The sequence below is a fragment of the Micromesistius poutassou genome, assembly GCF_964030765.1.
Source record: "Micromesistius poutassou genome assembly, chromosome: 23".
NCBI classification, from domain to species: Eukaryota; Metazoa; Chordata; class Actinopteri; order Gadiformes; family Gadidae; genus Micromesistius; species Micromesistius poutassou.
Window position 1 is genome coordinate 5,072,912 of NC_140293.1, and position 23,569 is coordinate 5,096,480.

The window sequence follows — 23,569 nt, forward strand, 5'->3', positions numbered from 1 at the left end:
TCAAAGGAATTAGGAACAGGTTCACATTCCTAGTACTAACCATCAATAAGAATAGTAGTATCAAAATAAAACTTTATTATTATTATTATTGCTTCATCCCACTTGTGTAAACAATTCAGAAATAACCTTTAACGATGGCTTCATTTATAAAGATAATGGTATTTAAAGGCAAAATAATCCCACAGAATACAATATGGTTGAATAAGACAATATGAATAGACCTACATGCAAGCATCACACAAATAACTTAAATCAATGGAAATCTTTCTGATATATTTCTTTAAAGCCCATCCAGTATAAATTCATTACCTGAGAAAGTCACATTTATCTTACATTAGCTCCTTTAATACATATAATTTGTAACGTACATATTGTCTTTAATACAGCCCAATAGATACACCTCCTGTCCGATAATTAATCAGACATATATTTATTGTGCATCCCAAGGTTCAGGTATAGACAGACAAGCTGACACTAACTCTGTCTGGAGAGACACCAGGATAGTGCCACTAACACCAATGCAGTGAGGAGACTGCTCTTGTGGGTGACTCCGGTTGAAGCTGAAAATAAATAAAAAACATAGAGCAATGTAAAACGAGAGGAAAAGGTTCACAGATATAATGGAGATGGCACTGGTTGACCATGTGTTCCTTACCTGCTTGGCCATCCACAGTTATACTGTTGGTGTCAATGTTGAAGGCGGTGATGCTTTGAGCTGCAGTGGTGAACACATTCGAAATCTGCGTGCCATCAGGAACTGAGTTTGAGTTGAACAAACAGTCCAGGGTGTTGATGATCGACCCATCGCTGAGGAGGGAGAAGAGAGGACAACATGATATTCGTGATTAAGATTATGATATATGTATCAAGTGTCCTTGAGTTTGAAAGGTGTTATATCAATTAAATGTATTATTATTATGATTATTATTATTATGTGTGTTGAGGTATCGAGTAGTCACAAATGGATGCTTACCTGAATGATACCACGTTTATGGTGCTAAAGGAGGCAAAACCCCGACTGAAAAAGGGTTCGAGCTGTGGAAATACATAGGAAATAAATTGTTTACTCCAGTCTTCAACTAAATACTTGCTTGTGCTGCCTTGGGACATACAAAAATAACAAACAAACTTTACAAAACTTGGTTAACAGTAGTAAAGTTTGTTAAAAACTTTGTCTTCTTACTTCTGATTTCAACAGCGCTGCCCGGGCAATAAACGCTGCAGAAGATGAGTTCAGTAGATCGTCTGTGAAGGTTTCTCCTGCCGATCTGAACACCACCCTCACGGAAGTGAGTTGCGGTGCAGCAGTGATAACGGGACCTGGAACGGTTGTCGGAGCTCCGGTTATCGCTGTTGTCGTAGGAGCACGGGTAGTTGCAGCACTTGGGTCTGCAAAAGCAAAACATGAAGGGTGGTCAACTTTAAAGGGATCCTATAGTGTAACATTTTGGGACCAGACTTGCTTTTGAGATTTCCCAGGTTGGTCTGAAATGTATTCTCAAAGAGCATTTCACCCGTTAATAGCTAACGGAGGGCCATTTCCAACAACTACGCTAAAATAATAGCTTTTAGCTATCAGCCCTACAGCAGCTTTAACTGACATTTTGTTATAAAACTCCTAGAATGTAGAAGAGATGGAATTTTTCTAAAAGATAGAAAAATAGCTTCAAAGGGTTTGCACAATTATAGCACTTAGTAACTTGCAGGACTTAACAAAAGGTAAAGAAGTGCTACTTGCTATGTCTCCACATGGTCATTGGTCAAGCAAGTAAAAAAGCACGAAAGCACACCTTTTCTCTGAGGCCTATGGCCCCACCCAGTGCCTTGCGCATTTGCACTCTCACTCACTTGCCTACACACACACCCTCACCACCCACTCTTGTGAAGTGACCTTGAGTATCCTGAAAGGCGCTATATAAAATCAATTTATGATTATTATTATTATTATTAAGTAAAACCCAAAAATACAGTATTATATGAAGCCCGGAAATTTCTTATCTTCATTGTTGCAGCTATTCCAAATTGTAAGCTAGCAATGTTGTGGAAGATCCTTTAAGTGTTTACTTACTTATGTTAATGCTTTCAGTATCTATGGTGAGGTTAGCTGCAATGCTCGAGTCATTCAGTCCTTCGACCAGGGCAGTTTGAATTTCAGCATCCTGTGGGACATCTGCAGTTGACCGAAACTGAAGCTGTACTTCTGCCTCTGTATTTTCCGTTCGTACCCTAGCGGTCGCTCGTCTAGAGAAGAAAACATCTTTTAGATGAAGATCACATTGTATTTTTCCTTTTCCTTGAAAGACGGTTCTGGATAATTGGATTCTGTAACATGCATAACATGCAGAATGGAATTGATTAATTCATTAATTTTACCTAAACAAGAGGAGTATTGTACGAATGAACCTGTTGCCAAATCTTGCACTGTAGATCGCGTCACACTGGAAAAAAAAAGCAGATTTAGCTTTCATAATTAATATGTAGCATGAAATGCAAAAATATTTGGTTTTTTACTTACCGCTGTCACAATTGTGTTTTCAAGCTCTATATATTGGGGCGTAGAAGGATCTAAATAAGCAGTAATGAATGGATTTCTTGGTAATGTGGCAGTGAAAACAACTGGACTAGGAGCTGCGGTTGATGCAGCGGTTGTCGGTACTGCAGTGGTTGTCGGTCCTGCAGTGGTTGTTGGTCCTGCAGTGGTTGTTGGTCCTGCAGTGGTTGTTGGTACTGCAGTGGTTGTCGGTCCTGCAGTGGTTGTTGGTCCTGCAGTGGTTGTCGGTCCTGCAGTGGTTGTCGGTCCTCCAGTGGTTGTTGGTCCTGCAGTGGTTGTTGGTCCTGCAGTGGTTGTTGGTACTGCAGTGGTGGTTGGTCCTGCAGTGGTTGTCGGTCCTGCAGTGGTTGTTGGTCCTGCAGTGGTTGTTGGTCCTGCAGTGGTTGTTGGTCCTCCAGTGGTTGTTGGTACTGCAGTGGTTGTTGGTCCTCCAGTGGTGGTTGGTCCTGCAGTGGTGGTTGGTCCTGCAGTGGTTGTTGGTCCTCCAGTGGTGGTTGGTCCTGCAGTGGTTGTCGGTCCTGCAGTGGTTGTTGGTCCTGCAGTGGTTGTTGGTCCTGCAGTGGTTGTCGGTCCTCCTGTGGTTGTCGGTCCTCCAGTGGTGGTTGGTCCTGCAGTGGTTGTTGGTCCAGCAGTGGTTGTTGGTCCTCCAGTGGTTGTTGGTCCTGCAGTGGTTGTTGGTCCTCCAGTGGTTGTTGGTCCTCCAGTGGTGGTTGGTCCTGCAGTGGTTGTTGGTACTGCAGTGGTTGTTGGTCCTCCAGTGGTTGTTGGTCCTCCAGTGGTTGTTGGTACTGCAGTGGTTGTTGGTCCTCCAGTGGTGGTTGGTCCTTCAGTTGTTGATCCAGGAGTGGCGGTTGAACCTCCAGTGTTTGTTGATAATCCAGCAGTAGTGGTTGGAGAACTGGTAGTTGTTGGAGTTGCTGAAAAAGCAAAATTTGAAGGGTGGAAAAGTTTAAAGGCTTTTTCTAATGATTTCAAACATCTTTTAAACAGCAACTCTGAAATGTATAGTTAAACAATGTGGTTCAATCCATCATATCTGTCTCACGATATCCAGCCCTGAAATGATTATCACCTGGTAAAACAATCTGTGGATGCTCCCATCAAACAATATCCCCTTGTTTATGGGTCTTTCGTGAGATTTCTGCTTCTGAGATGCCCACGTTGGTCAGAAATTATAATCTCACAGCCCATTTCACTCACTAATAACTGACATGCCTAACAATTTACACTCTTATCATAGCTTTTAAATCATACTTAAAACACCTCTAACTGACATTTTGTTTTAATACTACTACAATGTAGAAGACATGGAATTTGCCTCAGAAATACCAACACGGCTTCCACAGGTTTAAGAGAAATGTGTATTTACTAAAGTGTAGCGCTTATTAACTTGCAGTCCTTAACAAGCAAGTAAAACCAAAATAAAGGGTATTTAATGCAGCCCGGAAATTTTATAATTACATTTCTGTATTCCCTGTGGTTGCTATTATTCCAAATTGTAGGCTAGCGATGTTATAAAATTTCCTGCAAAATGTTTACATACTTGGGAGAGTAATGCTTTCAGTAACTACAGTGAGGTTAGAGGTTATGTTCGGGTCGTTCAGTCCGTCGACCAGGGTACTTCGAATATCGGCAGCCTGTGGGATGTCTTGTGGAGTAGCAGTTGGCTGAAACTCAAGCTGTATATCTGCTTCAGTATTGGTGGATCGAACCACAGGGACCCTTTGTTAAAAGAAGAAAATATTATTAGGTCTTGTCACATAGTATTTTTTCCTTTATGAAAGACAGTTTTGAATAATTGGATTCTGTAACATTCAGAATCCAATTCCTCAATTAATTTTACCTAAATCTGAGGACAATTGTCCGAATGAACCGCGCGCCAAATTCAGCCCGGTAGATCGCGTTGAACTGAAAGGAAAAAAAATGAATTTAACATTCTAACATTATATTTATTCCAAAATTGCAAATTTGAAAAATAATTGTTCAAGTATTATTTATTTTTACTGACCGTTGTCACAACTGTTATCTCAAGCGCTATATATTCGGGCGAGGTACTATCATTAAACTCAGGGATGAATTGCTCTCCAAATTGTGCACTGAAAACAAAAACCGGAGTGATAATTGCAGGGGCTTTAGTGGTTGTTGGCCCTCCAGTTGTTGATCTTCCTGTTGTTGTTGATACTCCTGTTGTTGTTGATACTCCAGTGGTTGTTGATCTTCCTGTTGTTGTTGATACTCCTGTTGTTGTTGATACTCCAGTGGTTGTTGATCCTCCGGTGGTTGTTGATCCTCTGGTGGTTGTTGATCCTCCAGTTGTTGAAACTCCAGTGGTTGTTGATCCTCCAGTTGTTGATCCTCCTGTTGTTAAAACTCCAGTGGTTGTTGATACTCCAGTGGTTGTTGATCCTCCAGTGGTTGTTGATCCTCCTGTTGTTAAAACTCCAGTGGTTGTTGATCCTCCGGTGGTTGTTGATCCTCCGGTGGTTGTTGATCCTCTGGTGGTTGTTGATCCTCCAGTTGTTAAAACTCCAGTGGTTGTTGATCCTCCAGTGGTTGTTGATCCTCCAGTGGTTGTTGATCCTCCAGTGGTTGTTGATCCTCCAGTTGTTGTTGATCCTCCAGTGGTTGTTGATCCTCCAGTGGTTGTTGATACTCCAGTGGTTGTTGATACTCCAGTGGTTGTTGATCCTCCAGTTGTTGAAACTCCAGTGGTTGTTGATCCTCCAGTGGTTGTTGATCCTCCAGTGGTTGTTGATCCTCCAGTTGTTGAAACTCCAGTTGTTGTTGATCCTCCTGTTGTTGAACCCCCAGTGGTTGTTGATCCTCCAGTGGTTGTTGATACTCCAGTGGTTGTTGATACTCCAGTGGTTGTTGATCCTCCAGTGGTTGTTGATCCTCCAGTGGTTGTTGATCCTCCAGTGGTTGTTGATACTCCAGTGGTTGTTGATCCTCCTGTTGTTGAAACTCCAGTGGTTGTTGATCCTACAGTGGTTGTTGATCCTCCAGTTGTTGATACTCCAGTGGTTGTTGATCCTCCAGTGGTTGTTGATCCTCCAGTTGTTGTTGATACTCCAGTGGTTGTTGATACTCCAGTGGTCGTTGATCCTCCTGTGGTTGTTGATCCTCCAGTGGTTGTTGATCCTCCAGTGGTTGTTGATCCTCCAGTGGTTGTTGATCCTCCAGTGGTTGATGATCCTCCAGTTGTTGTTGATCCTCCTGTTGTTGATCCTCCAGTGGTTGTTGATCCTCCAGTGGTTGTTGATACTCCAGTGGTTGTTGATACTCCAGTGGTTGTTGACCCTCCAGTAGTTGTTGATCCTCCAGTGGTTGTTGAACCCCCAGTGGTTGTTGATCCTCCAGTGGTTGTTGACCCTCCAGTGGTTGTTGATCCTCCAGTGGTTGTTGATAATCCTGTTGTTGTTGAAACTCCAGTGGTTGTTGATACTCCAGTGGTTGTTGAACCCCCAGTGGTTGTTGATCCTCCAGTGGTTGTTGATCCTCCAGTGGTTGTTGATACTCCAGTGGTTGTTGATCCTCCAGTGGTTGTTGAAACTCCAGTGGTTGTTGACCCTCCAGTAGTTGTTGATCCTCCAGTGGTTGTTGATACTCCAGTGGTTGTTGATCCTCCTGTTGTTGTTGATCCTCCTGTTGTTGAACCCCCAGTGGTTGTTGATCCTCCAGTGGTTGTTGATCCTCCAGTGGTTGTTGAACCCCCAGTGGTTGTTGATCCTCCAGTGGTTGTTGACCCTCCAGTGGTTGTTGACCCTCCAGTGGTTGTTGATCCTCCTGTGGTTGTTGATCCTCCAGTGGTTGTTGATACTCCAGTGGTTGTTGATCCTCCTGTGGTTGTTGATCCTCCTGTTGTTGATCCTCCAGTGGTTGTTGATACTCCAGTGGTTGTTGATCCTCCTGTTGTTGATCCTCCAGTGGTTGTTGATCCTCCTGTGGTTGTTGATCCTCCAGTGGTTGTTGATAATCCTGTTGTTGTTGAAACTCCAGTGGTTGTTGATCCTCCAGTGGTTGTTGATCCTCCAGTGGTTGTTGATACTCCAGTGGTTGTTGATCCTCCAGTGGTTGTTGATCCTCCAGTGGTTGTTGATCCTCCAGTGGTTGTTGACCCTCCAGTGGTTGTTGATACTCCAGTGGTTGTTGATCCTCCAGTGGTTGTTGATACTCCAGTGGTCGTTGATCCTCCAGTGGTTGTTGATCCTCCAGTGGTTGTTGATCCTACAGTGGTTGTTGATACTCCAGTGGTTGTTGATACTCCTGTTGTTGACCCTCCAGTGGTTGTTGATACTCCAGTGGTTGTTGATCCTCCAGTGGTTGTTGATACTCCAGTGGTTGTTGATCCTCCAGTGGTTGTTGATCCTCCAGTGGTTGTTAATCCTCCAGTGGTTGTTGAACCCCCAGTGGTTGTTGACCCTCCAGTGGTTGTTGATACTCCAGTGGTTGTTGATCCTCCAGTGGTTGTTGATACTCCAGTGGTTGTTGATCCTCCAGTGGTTGTTGATCCTCCAGTGGTTGTTAATCCTCCAGTGGTTGTTGAACCCCCAGTGGTTGTTGACCCTCCGGTGGTTGTTGACCCTCCAGTGGTTGTTGATCCTCCTGTGGTTGATGATCCTCCAGTGGTTGTTGATACTCCAGTGGTTGTTGATCCTCCAGTGGTTGTTGATCCTCCAGTGGTTGTTGACCCTCCAGTGGTTGTTGATCCTCCAGTGGTTGTTGACACTCCAGTGGTTGTTGATCCTCCAGTGGTTGTTGACCCTCCGGTGGTTGTTGACCCTCCAGTGGTTGTTGATCCTCCTGTGGTTGATGATCCTCCAGTGGTTGTTGATACTCCAGTGGTTGTTGATCCTCCAGTGGTTGTTGACCCTCCAGTGGTTGTTGACCCTCCAGTGGTTGTTGATCCTCCAGTGGTTGTTGATCCTCCAGTGGTTGTTGATACTCCAGTGGTTGTTGATCCTCCTGTTGTTGATCCTCCAGTGGTTGTTGATCCTCCTGTTGTTGATCCTCCAGTGGTTGTTGAACCCCCAGTGGTTGTTGATCCTCCAGTGGTTGTTGATCCTCCAGTGGTTGTTGACACTCCAGTGGTTGTTGATCCTCCAGTGGTTGTTGACCCTCCGGTGGTTGTTGACCCTCCAGTGGTTGTTGATACTCCAGTGGTTGTTGATCCTCCTGTGGTTGTTGATCCTCCAGTGGTTGTTGATACTCCAGTGGTTGTTGATCCTCCAGTGGTTGTTGATCCTCCTGTGGTTGTTGATACTCCAGTGGTTGTTGATCCTCCAGTTGTTGATCCTCCAGTGGTTGTTGATCCCCCAGTGGTTGATGATCCTCCTGTGGTTGTTGATCCTCCAGTGGTTGTTGATCCTCCTGTGGTTGTTGATCCTCCAGTGGTTGTTGATCCCCCAGTGGTTGTTGATCCTCCAGTGGTTGTTGATACTCCAGTGGTTGTTGATCCTACAGTGGTTGTTGATCCTTCAGTTGTTGATCCTCCCGTGGTTGTTGATCCTCCTGTTGTTGAACCCCCAGTGGTTGTTGATCCTCCAGTGGTTGTTGACCCTCCAGTGGTTGTTGATCCTCCAGTGGTTGTTGATCCTCCTGTTGTTGATCCTCCAGTGGTTGTTGATCCTCCTGTTGTTGATCCTCCAGTGGTTGCTGATCCTCCAGTGGTTGATGATCCTCCAGTGGTTGTTGATCCTCCAGTGGTTGTTGATCCTCCTGTTGTTGATCCTCCAGTGGTTGCTGATCCTCCAGTGGTTGATGATCCTCCAGTGGTTGTTGATCCTCCTGTTGTTGATCCTCCAGTGGTTGCTGATCCTCCAGTGGTTGTTGACCCTCCAGTGGTTGTTGATCCTCCAGTGGTTGTTGATCCTCCTGTTGTTGATCCTCCAGTGGTTGTTGATCCTCCTGTTGTTGATCCTCCAGTGGTTGCTGATCCTCCAGTGGTTGATGATCCTCCAGTGGTTGTTGATCCTCCAGTGGTTGTTGATCCTCCTGTTGTTGATCCTCCAGTGGTTGCTGATCCTCCAGTGGTTGATGATCCTCCAGTGGTTGTTGATACTCCAGTGGTTGTTGATACTCCAGTGGTCGTTGATCCTCCTGTGGTTGTTGATCCTCCAGTGGTTGTTGATACTCCAGTGGTTGTTGATCCTCCAGTGGTTGTTGATCCTCCAGTGGTTGTTGATCCTCCAGTGGTTGTTGATACTCCAGTGGTTGTTGATACTCCAGTGGTTGTTGATCCTACAGTGGTTGTTGATCCTTCAGTTGTTGATCCTCCAGTGGTTGTTGATCCTCCTGTTGTTGAACCCCCAGTGGTTGTTGATCCTCCAGTGGTTGTTGATACTCCAGTGGTTGTTGATCCTCCTGTTGTTGAACCCCCAGTGGTTGTTGATCCTCCAGTGGTTGTTGATACTCCAGTGGTTGTTGATCCTCCAGTTGTTGATCCTCCAGTGGTTGTTGATCCTCCAGTTGTTGATCCTCCAGTGGTTGTTGAACCCCCAGTGGTTGTTGATCCTCCAGTGGTTGTTGATACTCCAGTGGTTGTTGATCCTCCAGTGGTTGTTGATCCTCCTGTTGTTGAACCCCCAGTGGTTGTTGATACTCCAGTGGTTGTTGATCCTCCAGTGGTTGTTGATCCTCCAGTGGTTGTTGATCCTCCAGTAGTTGATGATCCTCCTGTGGTTGTTGAACCTCCAGTGGTTGGTGCCATGCTGGTGGAGGATTCCGCTGATATGGTCATCGGATTGGAAGCCAATTGAAAGGCAACTTTGCATTCATTTGGAAAAACACATTAAAATGTTACTTAAAATGTATAGGAATTTAATTTAATCATACTTATCATACATATCATGTCCTACACACGCTTTTATTTTCTAGTGCTGAGCCAGGATATTTTAATATTTGTTCGTTCATTAGGTAGGTATTTAAATCTCAATTTAGTATTAAAGTATTTTGTATAAAGTGTAAATGAAAAGATATGAGCAAATATGTAAGGATGCGTGATTCCCTCAGTCAGAGAATGCTTCTCTTTGCCGCTTCCGTTGATGTTTCATTCCGAAAATGTAACGACTGAATAATCCTTCATTAGTATTAGTAGTTTGACGAGTGGTCGTCCAGTGTGAGAATTAGCAAGACCAACATAGATAGACGTTAAAAGAGCTAGTTGGAATAATGATAATATTTATTAAATGTTGTAGGATTCTCCCCGGGATTTAGTTTTCCATGGTGGTGCTCCAACTAGTCGATTTCAATAAAAATAAATGGATTGCGGCAAGAGGGAGGGTTAATGGGTCTAGAAGGGTTTCAATAATGAATGCATTTAGCATCTATTTCAAAGTTGGAGAAAGGCCCAAAAGCTCTCCCTACTAATAATAACTGGTTCCTATTTTAATATGTAAAATGTATGTATTCGGGCCAGCCCTGAAAGCTTCTCTTATTATTGTATGAACCTACCCAGAATAAAGAGAAATGCCGATTTTCTCCTTCTCAAATCCATTCTGTCTTCTTTTTTACCCTAAGGATGAAAGAAAACATTCAACATTATCAAATAAATCACACTTTTATTGTAACTTTTCAGTCACATAGCTTGTCACTGTATTCTTTTTTTGTTATCGGTAGGCACACACACATTTTTACACATTTGTAAAATACAGTATTTACCGTTGCTTGTATTCGCCGCTAGGGGGAATCATGAAGCGAGGAGGCAAGATTAGCGGGAATTGGCATAGAAGCATCATCTCGCGAGACTTGACATCATATGTGTTGGGAGCTGACAACTCTTTGCAGTGAATCGCAGTTATATTAGTCCACGCTATGTCCACCTTCATTTTGCAGGTAGCCTCGTGGTGTTTTGCACAAATCCATTGTTTGTGGACTTTATTCAGCGCATTGTAAAGGTGCTCGTCAGGCAAGTATGTAGTGAAATCGATGTCAGTTCTATGTCGTTCTGTTAACATAGGTCTACTGCGTTCATTGAAATCTGTTACAATTCTGTAAAAACCGGTGTGGCGGTAATGATCACCGTATCACACCGGTGAACCGGATACCGTGACAAGCCTAAGACATGACACGACACGCATGCACATAACTCTCAGATCATGTCATCAGAGTTATGACAGATACAGGTTAATTTCTCTAATGTCTAATGTGAAAGATGAACTTTAAAGCGACCACCCATTGTGACTTTGTATAGTCGGATGTTTGGGAGACTTCAACCTTAAGCTTGAGAGCAGCTCACCTTCAAAAGTATTCTGTATGGAATGCCATTTGAGTCATTGAATAAATACATATAGCTATGAAATACGTAAATAGACAAGACATTGTTGACTACTGTTATTTATTTAAGGGGACCTTTAGTTCATCATGCTATAGTTATTGATTTCAGGGAACTTTTATTTCCTAAAGCCACATTTATTTATTTAATGCCACATATAATTATTTAATGCCACATATATTTATTAAATGCCACATATAATTATTTAATGCCACATATATTAATTCAATGCCACATTTCCGTCTGGTATATTCAAATGAGGGGGAGTGGTTATCTCAAACAGCTAAAGCACTGAATCACTGAACAGTTTTCTGACGGATGGAAGGACATGACTTACAAAATAAGGTGGGACACTTGAAAATAAGGTGGGACAAGTGCGGACAATATGGCGCATCGATGGCGGCTACTATTGTGCCTCGAAGCCTATTGAAGACCTTTTAGAAATACTCGGTCCCTATTTGGAAATAAGCGCCCTTCAAGATATGGATATGGATGACGAGGTCTTCAATTGTTTGGGACTGATTCAGCCCCATGTTTGTGTGGAACAGGTCCAAGGACTCAACGTTACTTCGAGCACGGGTGTGGGACGACCGACTCTGAACGTCCCAGTTGACATGCTCGTGACCTCGATCCAGTCTGTACACCTGCTCTAGTCTGAGATAACCACGCCCACTCTTTTGAATAAACCAGAAGGAAATGTGCCATGAGGAAATAAATGTGGCATACAAAACAAAATTCCCCTGAAATAAATAAATGTGGCATTATAACTTATATTAAATATTATTTAATATTATATTAACATTATATATTATATTAACTATTAAATTAAAGTAGTCCTTCGGGAAAAACGTCCAATGTCGCCTAATTCTTTAATTTCATATCCATATTTATATATTTAATATTGACTAAAATGGCAATTCCACAATTCTACATTGTTAGATGTCTCCTTTGCTGTTCTTGTTGTCACACAATCAATGTATTATGTATGTATGTAGCAGATGTATACATCTGCTAATAGTTCAAACCACAAACCCTATGATTTGGAATCACTGACACAAGAATGTTCTCCTGTAAACTCCAATAGATGTTGACTCACTCCACAGTCACGTTGCAATATACACTGCCATTGTCATCATTGTCATTTACTAACAATCTGTGAATTCTGAAGTGCAAGTGAACCACAATTAATGTATTTTATTATCTTAAACACAGTGATCTATGACATTTCTTCACTGTTACTGTTAATAACTGTGATAATCAGAAAAAAACATGTGTAAAGTTTTTTCCAGCCAGTTTTTGAAAGATCTACTCTGCCCAGTTCTGTTCCTGTCCAGCATCACTTTGTGTGCATTGTTAAAATCTTAGAAAAATGTAATTTAAGTCTTTTATGTGCATTATTCAATTTAAGTGACTTGACTTTCAGTATTCCTCTCCAATATTCTACTCAAAAGGTCATACTAAACATTAACATATTAAGAGTTAGGCATATTTAAACATAATTAAGTGGTAATCAGTTCCAAAATGTCAAAAAATCTTCCATCCTCAGTGTGTCACCATCCAGTGGTAAAATTATATTAACGGGCATTCATGCAAAAGTGTGCAAATAATACAATGATGCAGTTCCTAAAAGGTAATTAAACATAAAAATATCAAGGACTCACCTTTAATTTAGTTCCAAAGTTTCAAATGTATGTGTCTGTGGCACCTTCTTAAATAAAAAATATATAAATCTTGATTGAATGCTTAGATTGGATCCACTTGTCAAACTCTCAAACTGTGCAAATTGCTAGTGAGATGTTGGCACGCACACTTATATGGGTGGGTTAGTATGACGTGTCAAGGGTTTTCTGAGATGAGTTAAGGACAGATAGACAGGGTGCAAAATGTCAGTCATCACAGATTCATTGTCCACGTGCATCAGATTATTCCATTGTTCCCCTTCGAAGGCGTGTTTCTTATGCATTCCCCATGCCTGAAAAGTTCCCTTCTGCCTTGGCAGTCCGGGAGGTAGAAGATATAGAAGTCTTCCATGACAAACATGTGACTTAAAGGAAATGTCACCTATTATTACACCTAATGTCACATAAATTTATCCTACTTTTGAAAACATAGAGGGTGGAGGAGGTCAACACTAGCTATCTAAGTTAATCAGTAAATTAGCAGTTCAATTCCCCATTGTGCTATAACCACAGCAAAAAACTGTTTTATAATAATTTCCTTCACATTAACGATGAAGTACACCATGTCTGACAAGTTGGAGCTCGGAAATGAGAGACAAAAATTAAAAGATTAACAAAAGCAACAAGCCAAAAGAACTGGCAGACTTTCTGAAGTAAAACAAAAGGAGTTATCAACAACTAAGACACTTAGTTGTTGATAAGCTAGCTAACCCAGACTGGGTTAGCTACAGAATAGGATCATCAAACAAAGGGCAACCAAAACGGAGGGATTAAATACACAGAATGATGCAATCCACAATCAAAACAGGTCAAACTCAATCAAGACTGAAGAGGTTAAATAACATAATAACTGAGGACATATAGGAGAAGAAACCAAAAGGACACAGTTTGACAAAAGTCAAACTGAAAATTTCAAACTGTGACCGTTTCACTTGCAGTCACCCTTCAACACTGTTGTTCTTAGTTGCTGTGAGAGGTTTCTAGATTGTGGGGGTCATGGCAGAGAATAATTATCGGCTTTTGAGTGGGCCTTGTGTCTCGGATAATTTCCAATTAATTTAATATTGTCCGTTAAACTATTAACGCGTTGCGTTATTTTGCCGTTCTTACAGATGCAGTCTGATCTCCCTCTTCCTCTGCTGGTCCACATACACTTGAGGGACTTTCTGAGATAGTGTGACTGGTCCAAGGATTTATGTTTTCATATGTATAATACAATTGCAGACAATCCCAGGCTGTACAGACAGCGAGAGCCAGTGTGTACATTTCTTGATTATTTTTTAATGCAAGTAACAGTTCATCGATGTTGTTCATTTGAAACAGTTCCGCCTTACAGCAAAAGGAGAGATGGCACACTGTCCACCACACCTGACGCAGTGACGCATACATTCCTGCACATTGTGTCTACTACACATTGTGTCTACTGTGGGTATAAATAAAGTCATCTACTCAATCACCACATCAAACTTCATAGACATTCTAAAACATGCTAGCACCTTTTATTTATTTATTTATTTATATATATATATATATTTTTTTTTTTTTAATGGACTTAACCTAATTGATAACATCACACACATTGGCTAAAACTTGTTTGTTTGCTTGTTTGGAATTTAGATTTCTAAATTTGTGAGTGCGCGAGTTATCTTTCGGCTATAGCATAATGACTTTGTCCATCTGTAAGGAGATACCAGGTTACTGCAGAACACCTACATAACAGAATTGACCATTTGCATTCAGAGGTAAGATGGTTGAGGTAAGAGGTTGCATTAGAGGCCATCACAGATGAACCGGAACAGCCTGCTCTTTCTGCTACCATTGTTGCAATCAAAGAGGTGATTGTATCAGATGGTTTTCACTTTAGAAATCACCCTCTTTAGTTCCTGTATGAGTGTTAACCCTGGTATGAGTTTAAATTCCCCTGACGAAAGTAGTTCTCTTCACATTCATTTGACTAATGTAATAAATCAATCAATTGAACACATTATTTTGCTTGGATTAAATTTATTTAAATACACCTCATAACATTTTCCATCAGCCACACACCAATATACACACCAACAGATACAGATTATATATATATATATATATATATATATATATATATATATATATATAATTATTTTTTATTTCAGACCCAGGGGGATTCATATCATTCAGATACAGATCATACAGATGACTACTGATCCAGGGGGGGATTTATTTGCTACAGTTGCTCAGCCCCAACCAGGAACATTCAGGTACAGAACAGAATTGTGCTCAGATCCATGCCAGGAGCCTTTTTTTTGTGTGCTAATTCCATTTGACAGTAAGCATGTGCAACCCCTTAAGAATGTCCTTCCGGTGGAGCAGGGTTATAAATAAAGATGTGTTAACCTGCTGTTTCAGGGCTTCCGTGCACCAGGACTGCTTGACCACGGGATATATATATCTGAGAATGCTTTTGAGCATGTGCGTGGAGGAGCATGGGGTAGATGTCTCGATAAGCTTGTCATTGGAGATTAGATCCTGGGTTGCTTTGTGCTGTGACAACCCGCTAGTGTGCATTCTTTAGGTGTGGTGAACACAGAAACGATGGTGAAATAGTTCATGGTTGTAAAATGTAATGTTAGTGTGTCTGTGCGTACGAGCTCCGTTCTCTCCGTTGAAGCCCTTATGTCACGGGCCCAGTGGGTGTTGGGAGGCCGCCGTCGATCAATGATGTCAAACTGTCAAGGAAAAAAAGAATAAAAAGGTGTTTTTTTTTAGTTATTGAGCATGATTTATTACCAGCTAATGTAAATAGGTGTTAAAGCACCATAGATATGTTTTCTGCATGCTAAAGAGCCATACAAACCCACTCGCTGTCTCTCTAATTCTCACGCATGCCACACATTTCAAAGAAGCATACAGTATGTACCACTGATACCACAGTCGCCATGAATTAGCTTTGAATGAGATCATTGAAAAATAAACCGGGTTTTACCTCAAACCCTTTTTTCAGGGGGTTAAATGTTAAAAATGGGAATGTCATCACCTACACACCTATTCACATTTTGTGTTTAATCAAGTTTTTTACTGCCTTGGATGGAGCACCATTTTATGTCCCCAGAACATTTCTGTCGACTTGATTTACGCTGCAGCAATTTGTCTTTGACTGCAGCTCTTGTGACAGCAACATAGGCATCAGAGCTCTCTCACACACACATTATCGTGTCACACATGTCACCCATATCACTCATGTAAAGACATTTAAATATAGTTGCAAGCAACAATGAAGGGGTCCTACTGTATGACCGTATGACCAACAGTATGACAGTATGACTGTATGAACGACAGTATGACCGTATGACCGTATGACATGACAGTATGACAGTATGACCGTAGACTGCCAAGGGCAGATTGGAGTATATTTTGAGAAATATAAGTCTTTCCTATGTGGAGGTATGGTGAGCTTGGTTGGTATGGTAATATGCATTGGTATGCCTTAAAAACTGTTTTTCCGGCACTTAACATATCAAAACAATCACCAACCTACTGTGTCGAAATCTACTGTCAAACGGATGTTTGCGAAATAACATGTTTACCCCTTTAAGGCCCAGCCTGCAGAGGCCATGGTTCAGAAGGGAGAACTTCAAACAAATGTTTTTTGGTTGTTTTTTCAGATATAGTCTTCAAATTTGGCATGGGTATACTATGGAATCTCCTCTTAATAGCCACATTCAACAGCTGGGCCTAGGTGTTTTGGATGCAATGTTGGAGCTGTTTAAACGTGTTGTAGAGCTGTATACATATGCATGTATTTCACTTTAAAATGCATATCTCTGCTGTCTTTTGCCTTATTGCTATTAGTTAATCACCCTATAGTCCAACAGTGACCTGGTACATGTGTGCCAATTTGCAGCTTTTCCCACTTTCAGCACCAAAGGAGTTAATGTGTGGGTGTTTGGTCAAGTTGTGGTCACTGCACTATATCCCAATGGTCTGACCATATGGGTTGCAATGTGAAAGTTGTTCATCATGACAAATGGTGAATGTATAAAGTTTCATACAAATTGCACCTTCCTAGTGGTAATGGCAGCCTGTTGAATTCCTGAACTTCAAGGCTGTATTATAGCGCCACCTATGTTTTATTATGGCCCATCTTTTGATTCCTTTACTAACTTTACGAGTTCTACAAGCCTGCCAATTTTTATTATATATTTTATATTAACTTTTGGAGCCAAAAAGTCAGGATAAAAATAATAATACTAACGAATACAATGGGGTTCCTACGGTTCGTAGGACCCCTAATAACCGCATAGACACACAAGAATGAGAGGAATGAGATGTGTTAAAATACTCTGCATAGCCATCCCGTCCCACCCCTCCTACTTATTGTATGTTGTACATCCTGGCACTTAATGTACACACTTATTGTATGTTTTATTTAGTTACAGTACTTCATTGTGTAGCATCTCATCCTAGCTATCTTTGTGGTATGCAGGGAATGGGTTAACCTAGCGGTTGTTAGTGCTTTGCACTTGGTTCTATAAACATCCTAACTATGACATCCTTTTTATGACAAATGTACTCATTCTCAGTCACTTTGGATGAAAAGCGTCTGCTAAATGCCCTAAATGTAAATGTCACGTGTGTCATCATTGCAGGCTGGAGATGTTCTGTGAGGGGAAAAGTCTACAACACAGAGAACATGACAGAACGTGACAAAACCCTAGTGGTTTAACATAACAACGGTCCCCATACGGTGGATTGCGACGTCAGTTCGCAATGAAAAGCATAAACAGAATGTAAAGGTCTGTCATTTCTAACCTTTGTGACGCAGAGAAACGTCAGCATACTTGAGCGGATGGGATCGAGGAGTGTTGGGATTTGGCCCGTGTCTTTGCGTTGTTCTTATCGCCGCACACTGCCCTTCTATTTGAAGGACATGTCACTCCTACTGTAATTGTTTCACCCCTACTGACTCCTTTCATCCGGCCCGCCAAAAGCCACCACATACCAGCTGGCCCCTATGTGTCAAACCCATTTCCATGTACCTAACAGATTCCATTTCGCGGTACGAGGACTCAGAAAAGACTCATGTACAGACAAAGGCCAGATCAGTGCATCTGTGGGAGCGGCCGTGATAAAGAGAGTTTGATCTAACCGATTTGCTTGCTGTCTACAGGGTAGCTGAGAGCCGAGGTCTGGGGGCCGCCAAGAGCCACCAGTGGGGGGGTCCATGGGGCAAAGCTTCCATATTAATATTTAATGTCCTCTAAGTGTTCAATGCAACGTCTCTGTCTGTCTGTCTGTCTGTCTGTCTGTCTGTCTGGTCATAGGACCTGAAAACCACTCTCTCAAGAGCACCACCCATTGTTATCCTACTGATCCAGTCCAGGGAAATAAAAGGACCTTAATGTGTCCAGCTGATAATGCCGATCATCAGTAAGATCATTGATCATTAAAGATCATACATCATCACCTCATATATAAATAGACGCTAATGGAAACGTTTTCATTCAAATCATTGTTTACCATGACAACGGTCTCCGTCACACACTAGGGGGTGAAGGGTTAGGCTCCACCTGTAACAAAGGATAAAAAAAAACAGAGAATACCTGCCCCCATTCAGACACATGCATTGTCTCCATTCCATGGCTGATCTGTGCATTCCGGGCACCATGTGTGCACAATGCACACCGTAGATAAGGTAACTCTGTACGGCTGCGGTTCTGGCCGTGGAACACATTGGGTGACTATCGCTGCTTCTCACGTAACGTGGGGAGTTATGATGAGTGTTGCTCATTTGAATAGTCGCTAGACTTTAATTTAACCCATTTTAAATATCAAATTGATGTTGCGTGCAGCAATACTAGGAATCATAAATTATATAATGAAATTATGTATTGTAAAATGTATGTAATGATGAATGTGCACATTTTGGAGAGTTTGCAAAGTGCTTGTACAGAAGTAAAACAAGTGGATACAAAAAAACAACATCAAATACTTTCATTTACTGTTTTAATTATTATTGTTACAAGTAAACACAATTCAATACAGGTCATTCAATTCTGGGTCTGCTAATGACAGTGTATCAAGTTTTCAGACGGTCCCAGTGTTTCACTTTAACTTCAAACACCAATTTGGCTATTAATTATATAATAATATCAAATGATATTATTGTGAAATACTGGTATGGATACTGGATAGTCCATTGAGCCATCCTTAAGCATTAATTATATCAGAATTTACTGTAAAGAAGTCCCTTTGGATTCAACGATTTGTATATAGCCTATAACTAAATAGTAATAGTAAATGATTAAGTTATAGTAGCCTACATTAGAAGTAATATAACCTAGTTAGTAAAACGTTCTTAATATAACCAAACCGTAGGTAAGGTAGACTCTGTAAAATAGTGAACCTAAGTATCAGTAATTTTGACTGGACACAATTTTTCAATACAACATAGATTGATTAATTTTTGCTCTAATATTGTTACATCTTTTCCACATTAAACACACATTCAAAAGTTAAAGGTTAATGGGATCTGATAATAATCCACCCTAATTCTATATTTTATTTCGATCTAGTTATTTATTTCACTTGAGGAATTAATTTGATTTGCGGATTTAAGATGCGCTATGAAGGACATTGCAAGTTGCCTTAAAAACGCGGCGGTCCTCTGTCTCCCTCTGGTGGCCAACCTGTGCTCTGCGGCTCTGACGTGGCGGTCCTCTGGCTCCCTCTGGTGGTCAACCGGTGCTCTGCGCCCTCGGTACGCAGACATGGACCCACTCAGTCCACTCAGCCAACCTAGATATTCACCGAGGATGGGCTACGGTCTGCTTGTGTTATATAGTGTACTACGTTCGCGATTGTAATTATCACCAGTGAATAACATGTCAGAAGTCTGACTTTAAACTCAGAACTTTTTTTTTTTTAACATGTGACCCTAATACTCTTCCGTAGTTAACCTGTGCAGCGTGTGCACTCATCGAAATCATTGCAGGGGCTATCTAGAGAGTTGATTTGGGTAAACTATCTCTCTGATTATTGTATCACACTCCATATTCCTTTCCCTATCTCTCCAACCTGTTGTAACTATCGCTCTTTTCTAGCCCCTGCTCTTCAGAACGGGCCCACCTCATGATCCTCTCTTGTGCCATCCTTCTCCGGTTCAGAGAACCACACCAATACCACCGCCAGCTTTTTATATTAGTCATCTTCTTGATTGCATCACCGTCCGACACATATTGCAATACATAACGGCGCCCCGTTTGCATTTGGTGGATGCGATTCAATGCATTTAAAATGTCTCGTAGTATATTACCTACGTTAGTAGAATAAAGATGATCAAACCTGCTGTGCTCATTTTTGTCATCTTTTTCTTTACCTAGGCCGACACACAATTCACAAAACTGTGCTGCAAACTTGCAATTTAGCCTCTTGATTCATGAACGTAAATGTCGTTCCTTCTGTTGATGAGATGAACGTTGCATGCATTATAATACGGATTATAATACATTAATAATACATTATAATACAAATGGAGAGCAGCAACTGTGGGGTCGGGAGATAGGGGATTGGGAGTCGGGAGATAAGGGTTGGGGGGGGGGGGGGGGGGGGGGAGACATGGTCATACTGTGACGTCACCAAACAAAATCTCCTGTGCATCCCCCTAAAAACGCCCCACGGAACGAATTAAACCCCCATCGCACCGTGGGTTGCGCTCATGGCAACATAACATCGAAACAAGCATGCTATACTGAACACGAAACTGCAGAGCCGGTTGGGGGAGAAAAGTGTATGCTTTTCTAGAATCGCACACCCTCAAAACACTAAAGGTGGTGGATATCTTCGGGGAGTTTCACGTTGACCCAACGGAAATAACATTGGTGTCCCGGTGTTATTTCATCCAACTCACCGCCCTCCGTTCCTCGCCACCTAAATAGGTCCGTGTCCGTGTCCGACATGGCCGAGCAGGAGATAACGGCAGACCTCGATGCCCTGCTCGACATGCCCGCACCTAGCCGGTCCCGGACGGCCAGAGCGGTGGATCTGGCGCTGCTGCTGCACCAGGAGTGCGATCAACTTCTCCAGTTATACGTGAGTACAAGTCGACCCGCTCATGTTTACCTTTATCGCCTGGCTGGATTATGATTGATAGATCATCGTCCCGTTACTTTCCCAGGCAGTGCCAGTATGTCTGTCGCCCCCTCCCGCGTGATACACATACTTATATATCATGGCTATGTTTCATAGCCTGTCTAACCGGCTGCTGCTATGCGTTGTTGTTGGCTTTTGTATGTGCAGTCTGGTGGATGGATTGCTGCTGCAGTGCATAATTGAATCATCCCGAACGCCCATACCGGCTCACCCTAATGGAAAGAGTCCTAATGGATCCTCTGGCTCACTCACTCCCCCCCCCCTCACCCCTGCTTTTATCAAATCAATACAATCAAAGTCGTCGTTGCCCTCCGCTGCATGCATCATTTCTGCTGAACTTAAAGACACAACTGCACTGCTTCTCCTCGATCACTTTGCATTTTACACTTATTTTCTCAAATCAAGCGGAGGTTACATCCATGTTATCCCCACTGTTAAAGAACTGATACTGTGTGTGTGTGCGCACGTACACCAGGGCTGTAGCTATGCTCACACATGCTCTCCTCCTCTTGTCATCTTGTAGTTTATTGTCGTCGTAAACTATAACTCCTCCCCCGGTCCCCGTCCCCCGTCCCCTAGAGAGAGCGGGAGAGCCTCCTGCCGGACCACACCCCCGACGGGGAACGCATCGTCCCCCCGTCTCCGGACGCCCTGGACGGGGGCCCCGCGGTGGAGGAGCTGCACGCGGCCCTGCGCCAGTGCCTGGGCCTGCTGCACTGCCTCATCGTGAGGGAGGAGGAGGAGATGGGGGAGCTGGAGGGGGAGTACGAGGCCTTGAGGAAGAGCGTCCGCAGCAGGCTGAAGCACCTGCTGCACAGCACCCGGGCGCTGCTGGAGGAGGGGGGGGGCGGCGCGGAGGTCACCCCCGACAACCCCTGCACCGAGGTACCCCCCCCCCCGGTGCAGGAGCAGGGGTTGTTGTTGTTGTTGTTGTTGACGTAGGGGTTGTGTTGTTGTGGGTGGTTTGCGTGCCAGGAGGTGGAGAGGCGGTGACATGCCACAGTCTTTTTCGCGTTTCCCCTGTCTGGGATTTATTTATTTTTATTTATTTTTATTATACAGGAAAGCATTAAAGGTAACAAAGTTACCATTTAAAACGGGCCTGACTCAGTATGAAGCTGATTCCTGCTCCGGTTCCTGTTCGGATCAATAGAGTGTGTCCTTATCTTGACTTGCAGCGTGTGTTGGTTTAAAAGGTAATCCCGGTGATTGATGACTCTTGACCCGTCAGAACGTTAAGAAATCGGTACAATTCAGTTTGATTAGGATGTGTTGTAGATAAGTCAAATTGGTAATCAAACACATTTATTGTGCAAAGATTGTGAGCTGTTATGCAGATATGGGAGATATTCTAAAGGGTCTAGTTGTTGACCAATCGGATTGCTTGGTTCAACTCAGAATCACATCGGCTGTGACATTGAAATTAAGTTTGGAAATGTTTTTCCACCACCTGTTGCCAAAATAGTGGTAGAGTTTGAGCCTTTTAATTTAGTTAATAAATAAACATACTCGGCTCGCTCTGTGCTTTTGGTTGAATGCTTCCTGGTCACACATGACTGAGTTCAAGGTTTTCTGTGTTGTTCTTCGTAGGCCCATCTTAGTTACTTGATAATGGGCCAGGTCAGACGTGTGTGACGAATGCTATCTTCATCTTCTTCTTCTTCTTCTTCTTCCGCTGTCTTGCGTGCAGGAGGTGGATGGGGAGATGGGATCCTTTGCCCTCAAAATGTGGACGTATCGCGTGCTGCTGGAGCTACTGCACTGGTCCGACCATGCCAAGACGACCCTCCACAACATACACACACAGAGCCACGACACAGAGGAGGACGTCGCCGTCTAACTCTGTTTCTTTTTATCCAAGCCCGAATGTGAACCGCGACGGATTCTGTATCCAAACTAAACCAGCTCGGGGTGTGAATGTGCTGAGAAGAATTTAAAAAAAAGAGAGGAAAGGAAGAAGTTAATGTGAAGGAATGGTTCCTCTCTGGTTAACCTGCAAAGAGAACGCTTTGAGAAAGGTTTAACAAGCCCCTTGAACAAATTCTACTAGCTTCACTAAGACTGGTATTTCCCTGGCACGTGTCAAAATGACCTGTACTTCCAAACTGTTGGCCGTTCTTTTGGAAATGTTCTCTTCAATTGTTGTTGCATTTTTGGTGGTTTTCTTTTTTAAATATATTTATTTTCTTTACTCACTAAAGGTGAACTATTTAATTAGAATAGGTTTAGTGAAGATATTTTAAGTTATTCCAACTAACACTAGAAATCCTGCTAGATTGTAGCCAGAACTCACTGACTGATAAACTGTGACTTAACATGCAGATAGTAACACCAGGCTAGCCCTATATGCTATCGTAGTGTGAACAAGATAGATGTATGCTCAGACTTTACTGTGCCAGTACTATTTTTAGCTTGGTGTGATTTCTGGGTCCTGTATGTTCACTTGGCGTTATTGTATTCTCATTCTTGAAAATGCTGCTATATTGTGTTCACAACGTTGAAGTGATTTGATGATGAATTGATGAAGCCTGTAGATAAATGTTTCACACTGAACCAAACTCAAATCACCATCACAGAGATGTTGTCAAATGGACTGAATGTTTTAAGAATGAATGACCTGCGCTGTGAATTGTTATATCAAACCTGTTGTTTTCATGCAATGTAATGTTGAAGTTATATCCAATCAGCAACACTAATAATTCATTGAATGTAGTTTAAAATGACATTAAAATCCAGTTGTGTATATATCATCTCCATGTGTGCGTTCAATTAAACCGTTCAAGGGGTCCACTTCAACTGCATCATTCGATAATGATATCCAGTATGTTATCCACTTCAACTGCATCACTGGATAACACACTGGATATCACTGAGACACATTTGCACAACGGCAATCGGACACAGAGCGTGATACGGGCGACGTGTGTTAATTGCAGG

General features: G+C 42.4%; 2 protein-coding genes across 2 annotated transcripts; one reads left to right on the top strand and one right to left on the bottom strand.

Annotated features, from left to right (window-relative positions):
- Positions 1-53: 53 nt before the first annotated feature.
- On the bottom strand, positions 54-20,439 carry LOC311368729 (uncharacterized protein; the record flags this gene model as incomplete). Its single annotated transcript, XM_084487515.1, has 13 exons — positions 54-560; positions 656-807; positions 974-1,035; positions 1,184-1,389; positions 2,069-2,241; positions 2,374-2,438; positions 2,516-3,468; positions 4,095-4,273; positions 4,395-4,459; positions 4,560-5,767; positions 5,851-5,869; positions 6,956-7,459; positions 20,391-20,439. The coding sequence occupies 4 exons, from the start codon at positions 20,437-20,439 to the stop codon at positions 4,684-4,686; spliced, it is 1,656 nt and encodes a 551-aa protein (XP_084343641.1). The 3' UTR covers positions 54-560; positions 656-807; positions 974-1,035; positions 1,184-1,389; positions 2,069-2,241; positions 2,374-2,438; positions 2,516-3,468; positions 4,095-4,273; positions 4,395-4,459; positions 4,560-4,683.
- On the top strand, positions 20,206-23,314 carry LOC311368571 (uncharacterized protein). The gene is made up of 3 exons (XM_084487366.1): positions 20,206-20,572; positions 21,212-21,517; positions 22,323-23,314. The coding sequence occupies exons 1-3, from the start codon at positions 20,438-20,440 to the stop codon at positions 22,470-22,472; spliced, it is 591 nt and encodes a 196-aa protein (XP_084343492.1). The 5' UTR covers positions 20,206-20,437; the 3' UTR covers positions 22,473-23,314.
- The last annotated feature ends 255 nt before the right edge of the window (positions 23,315-23,569 follow it).